Source organism: Crocodylus siamensis, chromosome 2 (genome assembly GCF_052110815.1).
Source record: "Crocodylus siamensis isolate JL-2025a chromosome 2, ASM5211081v1, whole genome shotgun sequence".
In the NCBI taxonomy this organism is placed as follows: Eukaryota; Metazoa; Chordata; order Crocodylia; family Crocodylidae; genus Crocodylus; species Crocodylus siamensis.
In genome coordinates, this window is record NC_143396.1 from 258,770,008 (window position 1) to 258,786,742 (window position 16,735).

At 43.3% G+C, this 16,735-nt stretch overlaps 1 protein-coding gene across 3 annotated transcripts; it reads left to right on the forward strand.

The window, feature by feature from the left end:
- The first annotated feature begins 257 nt into the window (after positions 1–257).
- LOC149872101 (cyclic GMP-AMP synthase-like) lies at positions 258–16,208 on the forward strand. 3 transcript variants are annotated; one of them, XM_090033842.1, is made up of 8 exons: positions 258–390; positions 693–985; positions 2,476–2,814; positions 4,738–5,024; positions 8,972–9,203; positions 10,894–11,151; positions 11,603–11,702; positions 13,577–16,208. In XM_090033842.1, exons 2-8 carry the CDS (start codon positions 706–708, stop codon positions 14,043–14,045), a joined length of 1,965 nt encoding a protein of 654 aa, XP_089889968.1. In that variant the 5' UTR covers positions 258–390; positions 693–705; the 3' UTR covers positions 14,046–16,208. The 3 variants fall into 3 exon arrangements, with proteins under 3 accessions (XP_089889968.1, XP_089889967.1, XP_089889969.1); XM_090033841.1 differs by having other exon boundaries at positions 316–390; positions 643–985; XM_090033843.1 differs by having other exon boundaries at positions 316–390; positions 643–985; positions 13,698–13,789.
- The last annotated feature ends 527 nt before the right edge of the window (positions 16,209–16,735 follow it).

Here is a 16,735-nt window from a genome sequence, read left to right on the forward strand (position 1 = left end):
CTGTATAGAGAATAACACAACCCCCTTCTGGGAACAAGGTCAAGAGCTAACCTTGACCACAACAGTAACAAGATGGTAGCAGCAGGTTCCAGGGCTATTTAACAGTACATAGCAATGCTACAGAACAGTATAGGGCTGGCAGAAGAACATCTGAGAATTTCTTGTGTAAGTTGGTGGTTGTTTTTTCAGTAACTCTGACAGGAAAATGCTGTTACTAACTTTCGTTTCTTACTGAAGTTAGCTTAGGGTGTGGCTGCAAGAGAGTTTTACAATAAACTGCCTGCAGCCTCTGAGCTTTAGTCATCTTAGGGAATAGAGAAAGCAAATAATTGAGACTGAGGCTGTTGAGTTGAAGTCACAGCTCTTCACCAAAATCATAGAGGAAAAAAGGTAAGGTAGAGATACATGCGGTATGTAGTGTTGGGGATTTATAGAGTGCTCATCACAATTTTTTTCATCGCCACTTTCCCCCTTTAGTGAATATGGAGAGGATAAAGTACAAAGAGAGGGTAATCCCCTGAAGAGAACGTAAAGAGGATGTGTGTGTATGGGGATGTTTATGGGAAGAGTAAGAAATGCCATGAATATGTTGGTACTCATTTTTTAGAAGGAATAATAATTGTATAATGTATTTATCCCAAGGAAAAATCTGCAACCCCAATTTACATCTGGAGTTCTTTGAAAACTTTTAGGGACCATGCTAAAATGCCGAAACTGACTCCAGGCAAAAAAAATCCCACTCCTGAAAGTACCAAGCAGAAGAAAGTTTCTCAGAGAGAGGCTGGATGTGGCAGAGACAAAACCACACAGTACAATGAGGAGCAAGATGGCCCAGGAGTTGTGGTTCATCTCCAGTTTCTATCAGTTGCAGCAGAATTTGCAGCTAGTACACCTAGACAAAAGTCATGGGCACTGGTGGCTCCAGAGTCTTCAGAGCAGCTGTCAAAAAGTGACCCACAGCAGAGAAGGAGGAGGAAAGCTCCAGGTGAGTGGATTTTATTTCAGCTGGTTAACGTTGTTAAGGTTCCTGTAGAGATGCTGCAGGCTTCCCAGGGTTTCCTTTTTAAGGCAATGAATATCTCCGTGTATGTCACTTTCATCTAGAGATTTAACTGGAATTGCCACTTTTTGTCTTCTCTCTCTCTCTCTCTCTCAGGCTGGCCTCAGATGAGCTTGTCAGAGGAAGAGTCTGGTGGATAGGCAAGCACAGCTCAATTAAGTCAGACAGCTGCAGTGACTGTGACTTGGGGAATCAGTGATGTGGCATTATCTTTTCTTTTTTACCCTCTATTTCACCCCACAGAAAGGCAATCTTTCAAAACGTTTCATTAACACAAAGATTTGGATTTTCTAACAGTTGTTACTTTAGATTCTTGTATTCTTATCCATGCAACTATTCCTACTGAAATTAGTGGACCTGTTCATGTCAGTAAGGAATTGCTGAGTCTGGAAGATATTTCACTGGAGATAAAGGTAGTTACTGGACATTGGAGTGGAAGCATGGTAACACAGCAGTTCAAGTGTTTTTATACAGCTTCGATGAGGCCCATTGTGGACTCATACCAAAGGCTGGTTCCAGTCAACTCAGTTGAATATAAATTAATGGTTATTCAGGATGGAGAGTCAAAGGTAACGATATTGTTTACTAGCCACATCATTTCTTGTGTGCCACTGGCAACAACAAAAAAATGCATCTTAACCATGTTGGCCTAAAGGAACCAGAAAACTGAACAGATTTTTTAATATTTAATGACTGAACCTGACAGACATTTTTGCTCAGATAGCACCTGTTGTTGAAAGAGCCCACTGCTGCTGTTCTGGGGCCCTGAAATCCATTCCAGTTGTTATCTTCCTATGATAAATAATAACAACCTAAATTATTCCTATTCTAGGGGTGTTTTTAGTTTGCCTATTGTGGATCCTGAATGTTTAATCAGTGCAAATTCTTACTACTTCTCCCTGGAAATGTTGATGAAAATGCAAAAAATATAAACATAAAAATAGAGAGCTTTGGCCAGCTTCCATACATCACTGCTTGTGGAAGGACACAGCTATTATTTCTATTGTTATTGATGTTATTTCTCCTTTTAGCTAAACCAGTTTCTCACTAAGAGAAGCACAAGTGATTCTGAGATATACCAGCAGTGATTTGTCAGCCTATGTAAGGGCAAAATATTCAACAGTAGCTTAACCAGGGGTCAGAGAGCAGGGCATCGTCCCAGGCACTGATTCAGAGTGAACAGCAGAATGGCAGTCCTTAGGGAGTCTGCACTGCACCTGGGGGCAGGGAGATCACTTTGCAGCAGCAGTTGCTGGGACCTTTAAGTCTTTAGGGCAGGTAAGTCTGACACCTCCTACACACACTCTCCAGTGCTCAGCAACTCTCCCACTTCTCTGGTATGAGAGGCATAGCATAGATTACCAATATGTGTGTTTGACACTAGCAACAAAGTTAATATGTTGAAAATTCTCTAGGAGCCATAACTGAGGTGCCTGCGAAAGTGCCAGACAAAAGACAGAGTAAGCAAAGTATCAGGACTAATGAAAACAAGGAAGAAGGAAATGCTCCTCAGAGAAAAGCCAGAGGAAGGCAAGGCAAAGGCACAGTGAATGAAGAGGGGATGGGAAGCTCGACATTTGCAGCTCCAGTGTTTCCACTAGAGGTACATGAATTTGAAGCCAGAAGAAAGTCAGTTGGACAAGAAGCTCAAAGGCTCCAATCCCCAGAAAGGCTCAAAGGCGCCAATCCCCTCCTTGAGCACTGCCCGAGGCCAAAGCGGGATCCATCTGCACAAAAAAAGAGAGAAGCTGCAGGTTGGTACAAGTGATCACAGGATGTATGAGCTCATTGAAGACAGCACCATGTTTCACAGTTTTTCACCTAAGGAGGTAAAGCAAAACCTCTCTTATTGCTGCTGTTATTGTTACTATTAAGGGATCCAATAAAGGGCCAGGCCTGTTGTGCTAGATACTGCACAAACAAGTAACAAGGAGACAGCTCTGGCCCTGGGGAGCTCACTGGTTTATGACAAGATGCAGCACATAGATGAATCAAACAGATGATGAAAAAGGTAACAGTAAAAGGAGCCCCTATTGTTAATAGGCAGCGGTGAGCCGAGGCTTCTTTCAATGAGAGATGGTCAAACAGTGGAAACAAAATGTCACGGAAAGATTTCAAATAGCTTTCATTTTTCTGAGTTAAAAAAAAGTTGTGTGTTGTTTATTCAGCTACTTTGGACAGATTTTATACAAAATATTTGCATAATTCATTTGGTTTGGGTGGTTAGTCCCTCACCACACTTTTCCTTCCATTTCTACTCCTCCCACTCGTTGTTTTTTTTTTCTATTTTGCCACAGAAAAACAATAGGGAGAGGAGGGCAGGAAGGGAAAAAGGAGCACTCAGATTTCATCTGCTGTATAATTTTTCTATCTCCCAAAAGGCTACATTTAAAAAAAAATACCATATTTACCTAAATTCAGGATGACTTTGAATTTAAAACAACTGCCTGATAATTAGATTCTAGACATGAAAAGCTTCTACATTTGATATAATTTTCCATGTCTAGAGTCTAATTACTGGGAATTACTAAATTCATCCCCCCACCACTGCAGTAGGGCAAGAAACAGTAGGGGGGAAGGTGGTAAAGCAGTTAAGTGGCTTGACCCATGCCCCATGCCTCCTGCTGCTTGTCTCCTCTGCTACTTGCCTCCACTGCTGCCTGCTCTCCACTTGCACCCCCACACCTTACCCACAGCCATTTCCCACCCCTCTATCTGCCCACTCTAGTGCCAACCCCCTCACAAAGCTGCACCCCTTGGCACCTCTCCCCACACCATTTGTCCCCCGCTCCTGCCTGCCTCCTACAGTGCTTTCCTCCCTGTGCCTGCACTCCCTGATACCTGCCCATTTGGTCCCCCCAGTGCCCATCCCCTGCATTGCCACTGCATTGCTGGGTACCTGCCATCATAGCTATGGCTCCAGGTCTGGGCCTGCTCTGGTGGCTGTGGCAGCTGCAGCTCTGGCCCCAGGCCTGCTCCCAAGTCTAAGTCAGAGCTGCCATCATTGCCACAACCACTGTGGTATGGCTTGGCAAGGTCAGAGCCAACATGTGCTCCATGGCCCATGCTGTGGGCTAGAGTGAGATTGGAGCTGGAGCCAGAGCTGCAATGGGAGGGTGAGTGGGGCGGAGGCTGGGTATAGGCTGGGTGAGGAAGCAGAGGCTGCAGTAGACAGGTCTTGGGGGGTGGGGGGGCATGCTACAGGGAAAAAAGAAATCTCATCTTGGAGATATATTTTTGAAATTAGGTAGATTTCCAGTATTGAAAAATCAGGCTAATTTTAATAACAAAACTTTCATTCAGAAGTGTCACCCAGGTTTACTTCAACGTCTTTTTTGTATAAGCAAATAGCTCTAGTGGCAACTGCCAAACTTCTGGACAATAAAAGAACATCAGTACCTAAAGAGCTCAGGGCACATCTGAAACCACTGGAGCTGAAGAGTTAGCTGGTAGAACAACACTGCAGATTTACTTGCAGATCTGTTCCTCATCTTGTGAGGCGCTAAGATACCTTCGAAGTGCTGATCATTCCTCAGAGCTGCTGAGTATCCTAAACCCTTATTGAAGTGAGGGGGTGGTGTGGGGGGAGCCCTTAGCGGGATGCATTTTGCAAAAGTCAGAAAATACAGTCTTACTTAGCCTTTAACTTTTGTTGTCTCTTAAATATTCCCTTCTAGGAGCAAGAATTGGACAAGCCTATTCCAGACCTGCCTTTACTGACTCATGTGATGGTTCAGAGGTGGCAGTAGCTACTCTCCCCAAGCCAAGCCGAGATGATCTCTTTTTCCGTGTTAAGGAGAGGGTAAAATCCCTTCCTCTGAAACATGATGAGAGAGCCAAGGCTGCTGGTATTATTAATGAGTTCATTGATTCATTCATTAGTTACCTGAAGAAGTGTGAGGAGAGGCCTTACTTTAAGGAGGTGACCAAGATGACCACAGGGAGCTACTATGAATTTGTGAAAGTGAGTAACTGCCTACTTGCTGGGGTAATGGGTACTGCTATTTTATCTAGTGAAAAATACAAATCAAAAACTAGTCTAGCATCTTATGTTTTTGGTATCTTATGGTATCTTTTCTATAGCAATCATCACTGTGGTAATTTTATTGGGATCATATAGCCATAAGTTTATGTTTACATATTTTGTATCTTTTTGCCCAGTTAACTGAGGACCAGACTCTGATAACTTTACTCACCTTACTCAAATAGTGCTTTTGTAATTGGCTAGTCAGTGACACCCCTTGAGGAATAATTTAGGGTACACATTAATGTAGGTTAGAGTACCAGAATCTGGGCTTAAGGAATTAATTCAGTTCACATTCTAGATACCTTGTGCTGTTTTGTAGCTATTGGGATCAGTACACAATCATCTTTGTGACAACTAAATCAGTTATTTGTTACTATGATAAATTATTTTAAGACATCTGATTTTTAAACCCATGCCTTTAGATTACTATCATTGTAACTGTTTATGTTTTATATTCTAATGTGCTTTCAGAAGTTGACTTATTATTATTCCTTTTTATTTTACACTGCATAACATCTTCTCACAAAGAGGTTCAAAATGTATCACAGACTGGGCGTGCCTACACATCCTGTGGTATTGCACAGTCCCAGCAGCACACAAGTTGTTTTTGACCTTACTGTGCAGTAGAAATGAGTTACTGTGCAGTAGCAGCAGCATCATGGTTAGTGCCCATCAGCGATACATCATTGTAGTGACAAGCTATGCTGCTGTAGCTTTTTGCCATGGTGACACAGTGTCTTTTGTAGACCCTCCCAGTGTGGTTCAGATTCTTAGCTTGTTTACATGATGGACCTTGGTTGACTTCAGTACTTGATCATACTGTACCAGTATCAAGCCTATATGTATATAGGCATGTGAACACATGTATGCGCACACACGCGCGCACAAAGTATGCCATCGAATAATAGCCTCTTAGGAGAAATAGGTGGCAGGTGTTTATTGGCACCTGCTGTAGTTCTGAACAGCAGTGTAGAATTAAAACACAACTATATCTAGCTGAAATTCAGTGGGGTTTTAGAGATGCAGGTGCAATTACTGAGACTGAGGACATCCTGTCTAATACACAGCTTATGCAAAACTAGCAACTCTATCAGTATAATCACCCACATATTACCTTAAAGCAGTGGCTTAGTGTCAGGTTTGCAGAGAAAACACTCATTGAATCACGTCCAGAGCTGAATCACATCTTGAGCAGCTACATGCTGGAAGTCAAAGGAGACTTCAAGCTGCTCTAAGTGAGCTGGCATGGAGCCAATGTGGTTAGCTCAGTGCCATCCACCTTGGCCATATAATGCAGTGTACCAGAGGTGTTTCTGAGCTTGAGGATTAGGGAGATACATGGCCAGCATGCATTGTACTTTGGCAATATCTACCAGCACAATAGCTCCTATGGGGGTCATAGTTTCATAGTTTCTAGGGTTGGAAGGGACCTGAGTAGATCATCTAGTCCGACCCCCGTCATGGCAGAAAAAAGTACTGGGGTCAAACGACCCAAGCAAGGTGTTCATCTAACCTCCTCTTAAAACCCCCCAGGGTAGGAGCCTGCACCACTTCTCTTGGAAGTTGGTTCCAGATCCTCGCCGTCCTGACCGTGAAGTAGCGCCTTCTGATATCCAGCCTAAATCTACCCTCTGCCAGCTTGTGACCATTATTCCTGGTCACTCCTGGTGGTGCTCGGGGGAACAGTGACTCCCCCAGTGCCTGCTGGTCCCCTCTGACTAGTTTAGAACAGGCCACAAGATCCCCCCTCAGCCTTCTCTTGTGGAGGCTGAACAGGTTCAGGTCCCGTAGCCTCTCCTCATAGGGCCCGCCCTGCTGTCCCCTGATTATGCAAGTGGCCCTCCTTTGGACCCTCCCCATGCTGTCCACATCCCTCTTGAAGTGCGGTGCCCAGAACTGGATGCAGTACTCCAACTGCGGCCTGACCAGTGCTGCATAGAGGGGGAGGATCAGCTCCTTGGACCTGCTCGAGATGCATCTGTGGATGCATGACAAGGTGCGGTTGGCCTTCCTGACTGCATCCCCACACTGCCGGCCCATGTTCATCTTGGAGTAAATGATGACTCCAAGTTCCTTTTCCGCTTTTGTGCTGACAAGAGGGGAGTTCCCCAACCTGTAGGTATGGTGCCAGTTGTTCCTCCCCAGGTGCATCACTTTGCACTTGTCTGTGTTGAAATCCATCCTATTCTCGTCCATCCACCCTTGTAACCTGTCCAGGTCCAATTGTAGTCTGTTGCTTCCTTCTAGTGTACCCACCTCCCCCCACATCTTAGTGTCATCAGCAAATTTGAACAGGGTGCTTTTTACCTCCTTGTCCAAGTCACTGATGAAGATGTTGAACAGTGTGGGCCTGAGGACTGAGCCCTGCAGAACCCCACTGCCCACGTCCTTCCAGGTTGAGGAGGACCCATCCACTACCACCCTCTGGGTGCGGCCCTCCAGCCAGTTGGTGACCCATTTGACTGTGTGGGTGTCGACACCACAGTCCCCCAGTTTCTTGATGAGAACAGGGTGAGAAACAGTGTTGAAAGCCTTCCAGAAGTCCAGGAAGACTCTGGCTACTGCTACCCCTGCATCTAATGATTTGGTGATCTGATCGTAAAAGACCACCAGGTTGGTCTGACAGGACCTGCCACTGATGAACCCGTGTTGGTTGCCCCTAAGCATGCAGTCCCCAGCTGGCCCCTCGTGGATGTGTGCCAGAATAATTTTCTCAAACAGCTTGCCTAGGATTGAGCTAAGACTAACTGGCCTATAATTTCCCAGGTCTTCCTTCTTCCCCTTTTTGAAGATGGGAACCACGTTGGCCCTCTTCCAGTCCTCTGGCACCACACCAGAGCACCACGAGTGCTCGTAAAGCCGTGCCAGGGGTCCTGCAATGACCTCGGCCAATTCTTTTAGAACTCTAGGGTGGAGATCATCCAGACCGGCTGACCTGAATATGTCCAATCCCTCCAGAAGTTCCCTAACTAGTTCCTCACTAACCCTTGACCCAGGTGTGCCTCCCCTGGGGCCCAAGGGGGGCCCAGCAGGGAGGTGACTGTTCTGGTCCCTACTTAGGAAGACGGAGGCAAAGAAATCATTAAACATGTTAGCTTTGCCGTCTGGTGTGACCACCAAACTTCCCAACGTGTCCTGCAGGGGCCCCACATTACCCGGAACCTTCTTTTTACCCCTTATATATTTAAAGAAGGACTTCTTGTTGTCCTTAATCTGGGAAGCTAGCCCTAATTCCATTTCTGCCTTGGCCTTCCTGACCGCCCCCCTACATCCCCGAGCGACTGCAGTATAGTCGTCCCTGGTGATGTCCCCTTCTTTCCATCAGGTGTATGCCACCCTTTTATCAAGGAGACATTCCTGGATGCTTTTGGTGAGCCATGGAGGCTTGTGTGCCCTCCTGCTCCCTTTGATCCTCATTGGGATTACCTTCCTTTGGGCTTGGAGGATCGTCTCCTTAAGGAGCAACCACGCTCCTTGGACACCTGGCTCCCCTCTCCTCTGGGACCTCAGCGCTTCCCCAGCTATCCTCCTTAGCTTGTTGAAGTTTGCCCTCCTGAAATCTAGGGCTGCTGCCTTACTGCATTACAAATCAACCTAACTTAGAGCTGTTGACTTATGCCAGGGGCTGAACTTGCTCCTGGCAGCCCCTAGCATCAGTCGAGAAGATTGTACATGCTAGCATTCAGGCCATTATTCATTATACAGGTATCCAGACCCCGCTGACATATTCTCATTAAACGCAAGAAGCCTATGCAGAAGTATTCGGCACAGCCCATGTTACTATAAGAGCCGTGAACAGGCAGGGCCCTCCTTTCATTCTATTGCTGCTGCTTATATAGTTATTTAAAATAATCCTAAAGCTGATAGTTGATGCTTTTCTGCAGGTTGCTCACCCTGATGAGTTTGACGTAATGCTATCTCTGCCAGTTCCCAAATACGTTCGTTATGAAGAGGTAGCTGGCTATACTGGCCTCTATTACAAAGTTACCTTAGAGAGAAACACCCGGAGCTTTCTCACCCCTTTTCTGCTGGATGATGGATGCACTGTGTCTCCTGTGAAAGTCCTAGAGGAGTTCAGGAAACATGTCAATCATTTCATCAACTCACACTACCAAGGTAAACAAGAGCTTTTGGCTCTGCCAGTGGAGACATCTCTGATAAGGACTTAACCAAATATACAGTCATCAACTTTAACACCCTTTCAGTATTAATAAATAGGTATTATCGTGAACAAATGCATCATGTATGAAAGGGAGGGATGCAAAAACACTGCCTTGAGCTAAGCAAATTTCACTCTCCATCCCCTCCCTGGCTCCACTAGTTTAATCTGAATCTGTATTTCCCCTATACTATTTGGAACCTGGGTCTCCCCTCCCCCAAATCATTCTGCTGATATCTCTCAGTCCTAATTTGCAGTATTCCCTGCTCCAACTCTTGAACTTGCTTGAATAGCAACTACCAACCATCGCATGAATAGAACATAAGTGTGGTTGAAAAAACATGGTCTTGTTTTTCATGAGAATGCTGTTTGATGTATAAAGATAGATGTGCTGATACAATATGCTAGCCTTCATGATATATGTGACTTAGTACCACGTGATATCTAGTACCACAGGATTATTTAATCTAAAGAAGAAAAGACTGAGTGTGGGTTTGATAATGATCTTCAAATATCTGAAGGGTAATTAATTATAAGGAGGATGGAGACAGATGATTCTTTGTGGCCACTGGGAACAGGAAAAGGAGTAGTGGCCTGAAAGTGCAACAAGAGAAATTTAGGTTGGAGATTAGGAAGAGCTTTCTTATTATGAAGGTGGTTAAGTACTGGAACAGGCTATTTAAAGAGACTATGGAATCTCCATCCTTGGACATTTTTAAGAGCAGGTTAGACAAACACTTGACTAGCATAGTTTAGGCAGGGATAATCATGTTTTGAGCAGGAGATTGGACTAGATGACCTCTTGATGTCCCTTCCAACCCTACTTTTCTAAGATTCTGTGACATGATAATTAAAAATTATGCAAAAATAATATAGCACATATTAAATGGATTAAAACTGCCTGACTGATTCCAGAATGTAACTGTAAATAATAATCTACAAGGAGCATGTCTAGTGGCGTTTCACGGGGATTATCTATTGTCCCACCACAATGCAAAAGTTTTATTAAAGATCTGGAAGAAAATACAAAATCATTACTTGTAAATTGACTGATGACACAAGAATTACCGAAGAGTTTTATATAACAAAAAGGTCAGACCAGTTCTACAGAACAAGCTATATTACTTGGTAGTAGGGACTGCTTGACCAATATGTAATTTAATTTATAGCCTATGCAAAATCATACATCTGGTAAACCAAGAATGCAGGTTAAAGAATAACATTATTTTAGGTAACTAAACATGACTTTGGAGTCACGATGCATAATTGGCTGAAAAAGAGCTCTTAGTGTGAGACTGTGCCTAATAGTTCTATTGTAATTCTTGGATGTAAAATGTAAGATTACTGAATGGGAACAGGGAGGTGAACTCTATGATTGTATAAAGAGATTGGCTGAAATCAAACCTTGGATGTTACCATTAGATGCATCTAGGAGTCAAAACCTGAACCGAGATTAAAGCACTGCACCCCTAAGGAATGGTTTCTAGGCTTACCTCAGCCTGGGGAATATTATAAGCTTTCAAATTCCTCCTTTGGTTTGCATAGACATGTATTGGTGGTGAAATAGAGATGTCCCACATGATCTGCTTGTAATTGTCTCTTTGACCTTTTACAATGTATTTTTCTTTTTTCCTTTCGGCTTCTCAGTACGTTTCCCAGGGTGGAATATGAAGCCACAGAGGAAGAAACCCAACTGCCCAGCAGTTACTGTCATGGTACTAGATGATAAAGGTGGTGAGGTGATATCTATGGATCTTGTTCCTGCTCTGGAAATTTCAGCCTCGTGGCCTGCTTCATGTGGTATAGGGAAGGATGTTGAAAAGTGGCTGGGGAAGAAAAGCATGCAATGGAGGAATAAGTCCTTCTATTTTGTTGCCAAGCAGCCACCTGGGGAAGATAACAAAGGTAATTTAATTCCCTTTCCTAACTAACTGTCTACCTCAACAGATACTCTCATTTAAGTGATGGGACTGGAACTGAGTTTATAACCTAGCTGTCTGTGAGAGGAGCACAAAACACTGCAGAACCAAACTCTACCCAGTTTGTCTGTCTCCCATGAGAACTGGACTATACTCATTATATATTGTGACATCTGTGACATATCTGACATCTTCTGTAAATGTAGGAAGAGTGCCCTTCTAAGGACTCATGGCCAGACCTTTATCACTTTTCTTCCTGCATTGATTTCCTGTTTAAAAAATTACCAAGAATAGCTTTAAATTATTTAACTTTAAATACCTCTTAAATGTTTAAGTAACCTTAATTAAGCCTTGGACTGAAAGTATTTCAAACCTGCACACAGATAGACAGCCTAAAATTGAGTTGGGTGCATTGTTATATGTGTTCTATATTGCAGAGACCTGGAGAATTTCTTTTTCTCATATTGAAAAGAAGATTTTGAATAACCATGGCAACACTAAAACCTGCTGTGAATCTTATGGCACCAAGTGCTGCAGGTATGTAAATCTAGGGATCAAGCATGAGTCCAACTGAGGATGTCTCTCCTGCCCCTTGGGTTAGTACAGGTGAAATCAACATCCACACAAGGGCAGGATGAATATTTTTAAGAAATAATTTATTCTACAGATTACACCTCCTTTCTGATTCACATATTGTTCATGGACAGAGTGTGACATTTTCCCTTGATTTACTTTTTATTTAACATGAGTCAGTGAAAAACGCTGTGCTGTCATTAATGAGTTATTTGCTTTGAATATCCAGTGTTTAAAATTAAAGTGTTCTTGATTTGACACACAGACCACATGGTAAGACTTCCTTAGCTAGACTGGATAAGTGTACCCCTGTCCACAGCTGTCTACTATGAACACAAATATGACTTAAGACCTCTGAGCAGCGCTTATGGAAAACATTCTTGCCATAGAAAGCCTGAGCACCTCCTATTTACCATAAAGGATCTTAAACATGCTCTTCCATCTTCTTTCCCCTGCAAACTTATTTTGGCCTCTAGAATGCATCAGGAGTAATGTGTGGAGTGATGGCAAGTTCTCTCCTCAATTACACATTGTGAATCTACAGTAATTTTCTGGTTTGCTTCAGGCGAGTTATTCTGGATTTTTTTCTGGTTTAAATGAGCTGAGAATTTTGCACATTCTGTCTGAATTACTTAAAAAGAAAGGAGTTCTCTGTGGTGCAGTGGTAGGATCCTTGTCTACCACAGAGGAGACCTGGGTTTGATTCTCAGACACTTATACAACTACAGCCATGGAGGCACTGAATATCTGGACTCAGTCTGGTCTTTGGATTCTGGCTCAGTGGCCTAAAGGAAGGATGGAAGGTCTGGGCAGTAGGGGTGTGCAAAACAGGCCATATTTGATTTGGATTTGGCCTGAATTGGGGAGAATGATTTGATTAGTTGAGTTGGATCACTTTCCCTGTTTGATTCGGCCGAATCCGAATCTGAAGATTTGTTGCTGATTTGGAGAGGCAGTGGTTTAGTCATAGACACAGTTTTAAATGTTTTTTTAACATACCTTGAGGTACCAGGTGTGGCTTATGAATGCTGAGATAGTGGGGTGGGTAGAACATCCCACAGGAGCACAGGGCCCCCCAACATACTCCCCAAGTACTTCCAGTCCACTTCCAGGTCGACCGCCGAGTGCACAGCTCAGCAATCAGCCACGGGACAGGGATGCCAGGTGCCCTTCCAGACCCAGGAGGCACCAGTTGCTGAGCCAGGAGCGTGTGAGGGGGGACCCCCATGCTCTCCCCAGCAGACCTGGAGGTAGACCAGAAGTGCTTCTAGTCCACTTCTGGGTCTGCTGCCAAGTGCGCTGGGGACTTCCGCACACTCCTGTGGGATGCTTCATCTGCCTCAGCATCATAGCACTTATGATATAGCCTGCTACCTTGAGTTATGTAGAAAAAACATTTAAATCTGTGCCTGTGTCTGAATCATAAATCTTCCTGAGTCTCTCTTAATCAATTTGGAGGGTTCTGATTCAATTCAGAGAAATTAAAGGGTCTCCTGATTTCAGTTCAGATTCGACCACTGAATCAGGCCAAATCTCCTCCAAATTGAATCAGTGACCAAAGCTTTGTACAGCCCTACTGGACAGTCTCCACTCCTCCAAAAATGCCTGCCCAGGCATATGCATCAAAGGTCTGAGTGGCCCTTATACATACACCATGATCCAGGAGGATCGACAGTTACCATTTAAAAAGATAAATGTCTGGAACTAGAACATTTTAAATGTGTAATACCATATTTTGAAAAGCATTAGGTCTCTTTAAGGTGTTGTGATTTGGTTAGTGGGGACTCATAATAAATAGCAATGACTATAAGTAAAGTTTAAACTTCCCCCCCATATAGAAAAAACTGTATTCGGCTGTTGAAGAGCCTTATTTCAGAGTTGAAGAAACAGTATCCTCGGCAGCTAAGTCATGTGTGCTCCTACTATGCCAAGACCTCTTTTCTTCATACTCTAACACAGGTAAAGGACGACTCAGACTGGAAACCCACTCATGTTGTCTACTGTTTTCTCAGGGTCCTAGATGATTTCATTCAACATGTGGAAAATGCAAGCTTGTTCCATTTTTTTATTCCAAACTGCAACTTGTTTTCTAGCTTACCTCCCAAGGAGCTGAAATTCCTTCTAGACCTGTTACAAGAGCAGAAAAATAATGGGTTGCCAGCATTTGCAACTCATGAGGAACAGTCTCTTCCCCATTGTTCTGCTCATGGTTTTGTTACTGAAATGCATAGAAACAATAGCTTTGTTAGTGTTATACGTATCCTGCTAGCTTTCTTGTGTTTTTATATAATCCTTCTTTCTGTCTAGATTGGGGCAAATCAGTCGATATGGATTTTAGAAAGAATTTCCCTTATTTTCTTTATAGTTAGAATGGATTAGGTTGATTGTAGGATCAGATAGTATTGTAGGATCCATTGTAGGATATGCCTCTTTACAATGACAAAATAGTTCCACGCATCCCATTCTGACCCTCACTTACTCTATCTCAACCCCCCTCCACTCCTTAGTCTTGTGGTTACCAGGAAGGGTTAATATAGGCCTATGCATGCCAGTCCTAAATGGCTCCTGCTCACTGTGAAAAATCTAACTTATTCTGGAGTTCATGCCAACTTCTGGAGCAGCCCAGAATTAGGGACTCATGAAGGTGACCATGAAAATTAAGATAACTTGTCTTTTTCTCTGGAAGCACAGCTCTTGAGAAGCACAGCACAGGATCTGGCCCAGTACTTTCTACTTCTAGCTATTCCATTCCATAGCACTGGGCATTTTTACATGTGCTTTGCGGTGGGTGGCTGGGGGTGGGGTGTATGCTTTCCTTATAGCTGCTCTTGGGAGCCATTCTAATTAAAGCACCTGCAGCGTCTGATGTATTCAGCATCTCATACTTCAAAAGGGCAGCAGGGACACTTTAGTTAAAGTGCTCTTCCCACCATTTTGAAGCATGAAGATGCTGAATGATGTGATGCTGCTGGAGCATGCTAATTAGCACACTCCAGTAAACTAGATTAATCAAGTCTGCCCCAATGCATACCCTTAATTGAGTTTGCTCCAATGCATTTAAATTAGAATGCATCAGAGCGCATGCTGGGCATGTATGTAGGTACCCACTGAGGCTGCTTGCTTCTTCCTCTGCATCTGAAATCTTAAGTAGAGATAGGACTAGTTGCTGTGCAGTCCTAAATGTTGGCACTTGGATATATAATTGTGCAGACAGGGGCTAACTGAAAATTTTCAGACCTGGTTCCAGATCCCTCCACTTTAGGAGAATTATTAGGGTTTCACTTTAGATTAATCTGTAATCATAAATGTCTTCTTCAGTACTCTGCTTTCAAATAACACACATGGTGCAACTCCACCCTAACTGGAAATACATTTTTCTTTGCAAAACCAGCCTTTGTTCCTGTATTGTTGAGATTTGAACGTATGTGCAGGTTAATCTCTCTTGGATTTCTCATTAACTCTGTGCTTTGCCTTTGCTAGTCTATTAAAAAAAAACATGGTTTCAAACAGCCTTTTAGTATGAAACTGGACAGAACAAGGATGCAACAGCAAATCTTGCTGTTGAGAATCGAACCTTTGAAAGTAGATGGTAAGCCTAGGCCTGATATGGGGAAATACTGCCTCATTTCTGAAGATAAAACCGCAGATACTGCACTGTTCTCAAAAATATATTTAGATTTGGAGTCAAATGATGCAAGGCCAGGGTGGGATTGCTTATCTTAATATTCCATATATTACATGGAGTAATATATCTGTATCTGGAGTGGAGCACTTTCTATGAGTAGCTCAGCACAGGAATTAGGCCCTTAAGAGAGATGATTTTGCTGCTGAGTAGAGGCATATTTGGAAATGCTGGGTAAGCAGCTATTTTTCTGCCTCTGTCCATTAATTCCTGGGTCAAAAATACATCCATTTCTCTCAGCCATTTGAGACAGATGCCTTCGGGTTTCAGATGTGCTCTGCTGTTAGGCTGAGTAATTGTGGAGCTAAGACCCCAGCCAACCAACTTGTTATTCAGCACCATGGCATAGTTAAGGGTTAAAAGTAAAGAAGAGAAGCATAGCTCCTCTTCCTTTGCTAAAAACTGAGAGCTCCCCCTCTTAAGCCTAATACAGCTCCTCCTGCTTACTCCACCTCCTATTTCAGTCTGTGCATAACTGAGACATGCATACATTAACTTCTTGAATTCCCCCACTCCATAAATTAATGTTTGGCCTGCTCTTGTAACAGGCTTCTGTGCCCATGTCTCTGAACACAGCAACAACAGCATCTTTTTAGCAGAGCTCTGAGCTAAAGAAACTTATTTCTCAGGCCCCTGTTTTGAAGGCTGAATGGCACAGACACAGGCCTGAATGGGTCTCTGAGAAGAGAGTGTTAATGGGGGAAAGATAAGCTGGTGAGCTTGACCCATAAGTACTGGCTCTTGAATGTATCTAAATTGAAATGACAAAATAAAAAATCCTTCATACATCCATTCAGGTTGTACTTAATGAAATATATTGTGTCTCTCTACAACATGCAACACCTAGACACCCCAGCTTATAAGACTCTGAGGATTTTCTAGAAAGTTTTGCCACTGTAGCCTAAGTTGTCAGAGGAGGCCAGAAAAGTAAACTTCCTTGGGTCTGTTCTCAGCTTTGTTGTAGACTTCTGCGACTCTGGATCAGTCTTTTGTCCACACTGTACTTTCCTTAGCCTACACCCCTGATGATAGGTTCCAGGTTACACGTAGGTTATCTTTTGGTAATCTGTGTACAGTTCTTTGAGATTCTCAGATAACAGCTGCAGTGTTGCCAACACTCATGACTTTTTGGGATTGCTCTTAAAGTCTATGCTTCTGGAATGTGAAAAACGTAGCCTTTTCTTTTATACGTATACATAAAAATAAATATATAAAAAAGAAAGAGCTACATTTCTCACATTCCCAAAGTATATAGTTTAAGAGCAACGCCAAAAATCATGAGCATTGGCAACACTGCAGCTGCTTCAGGAATGAT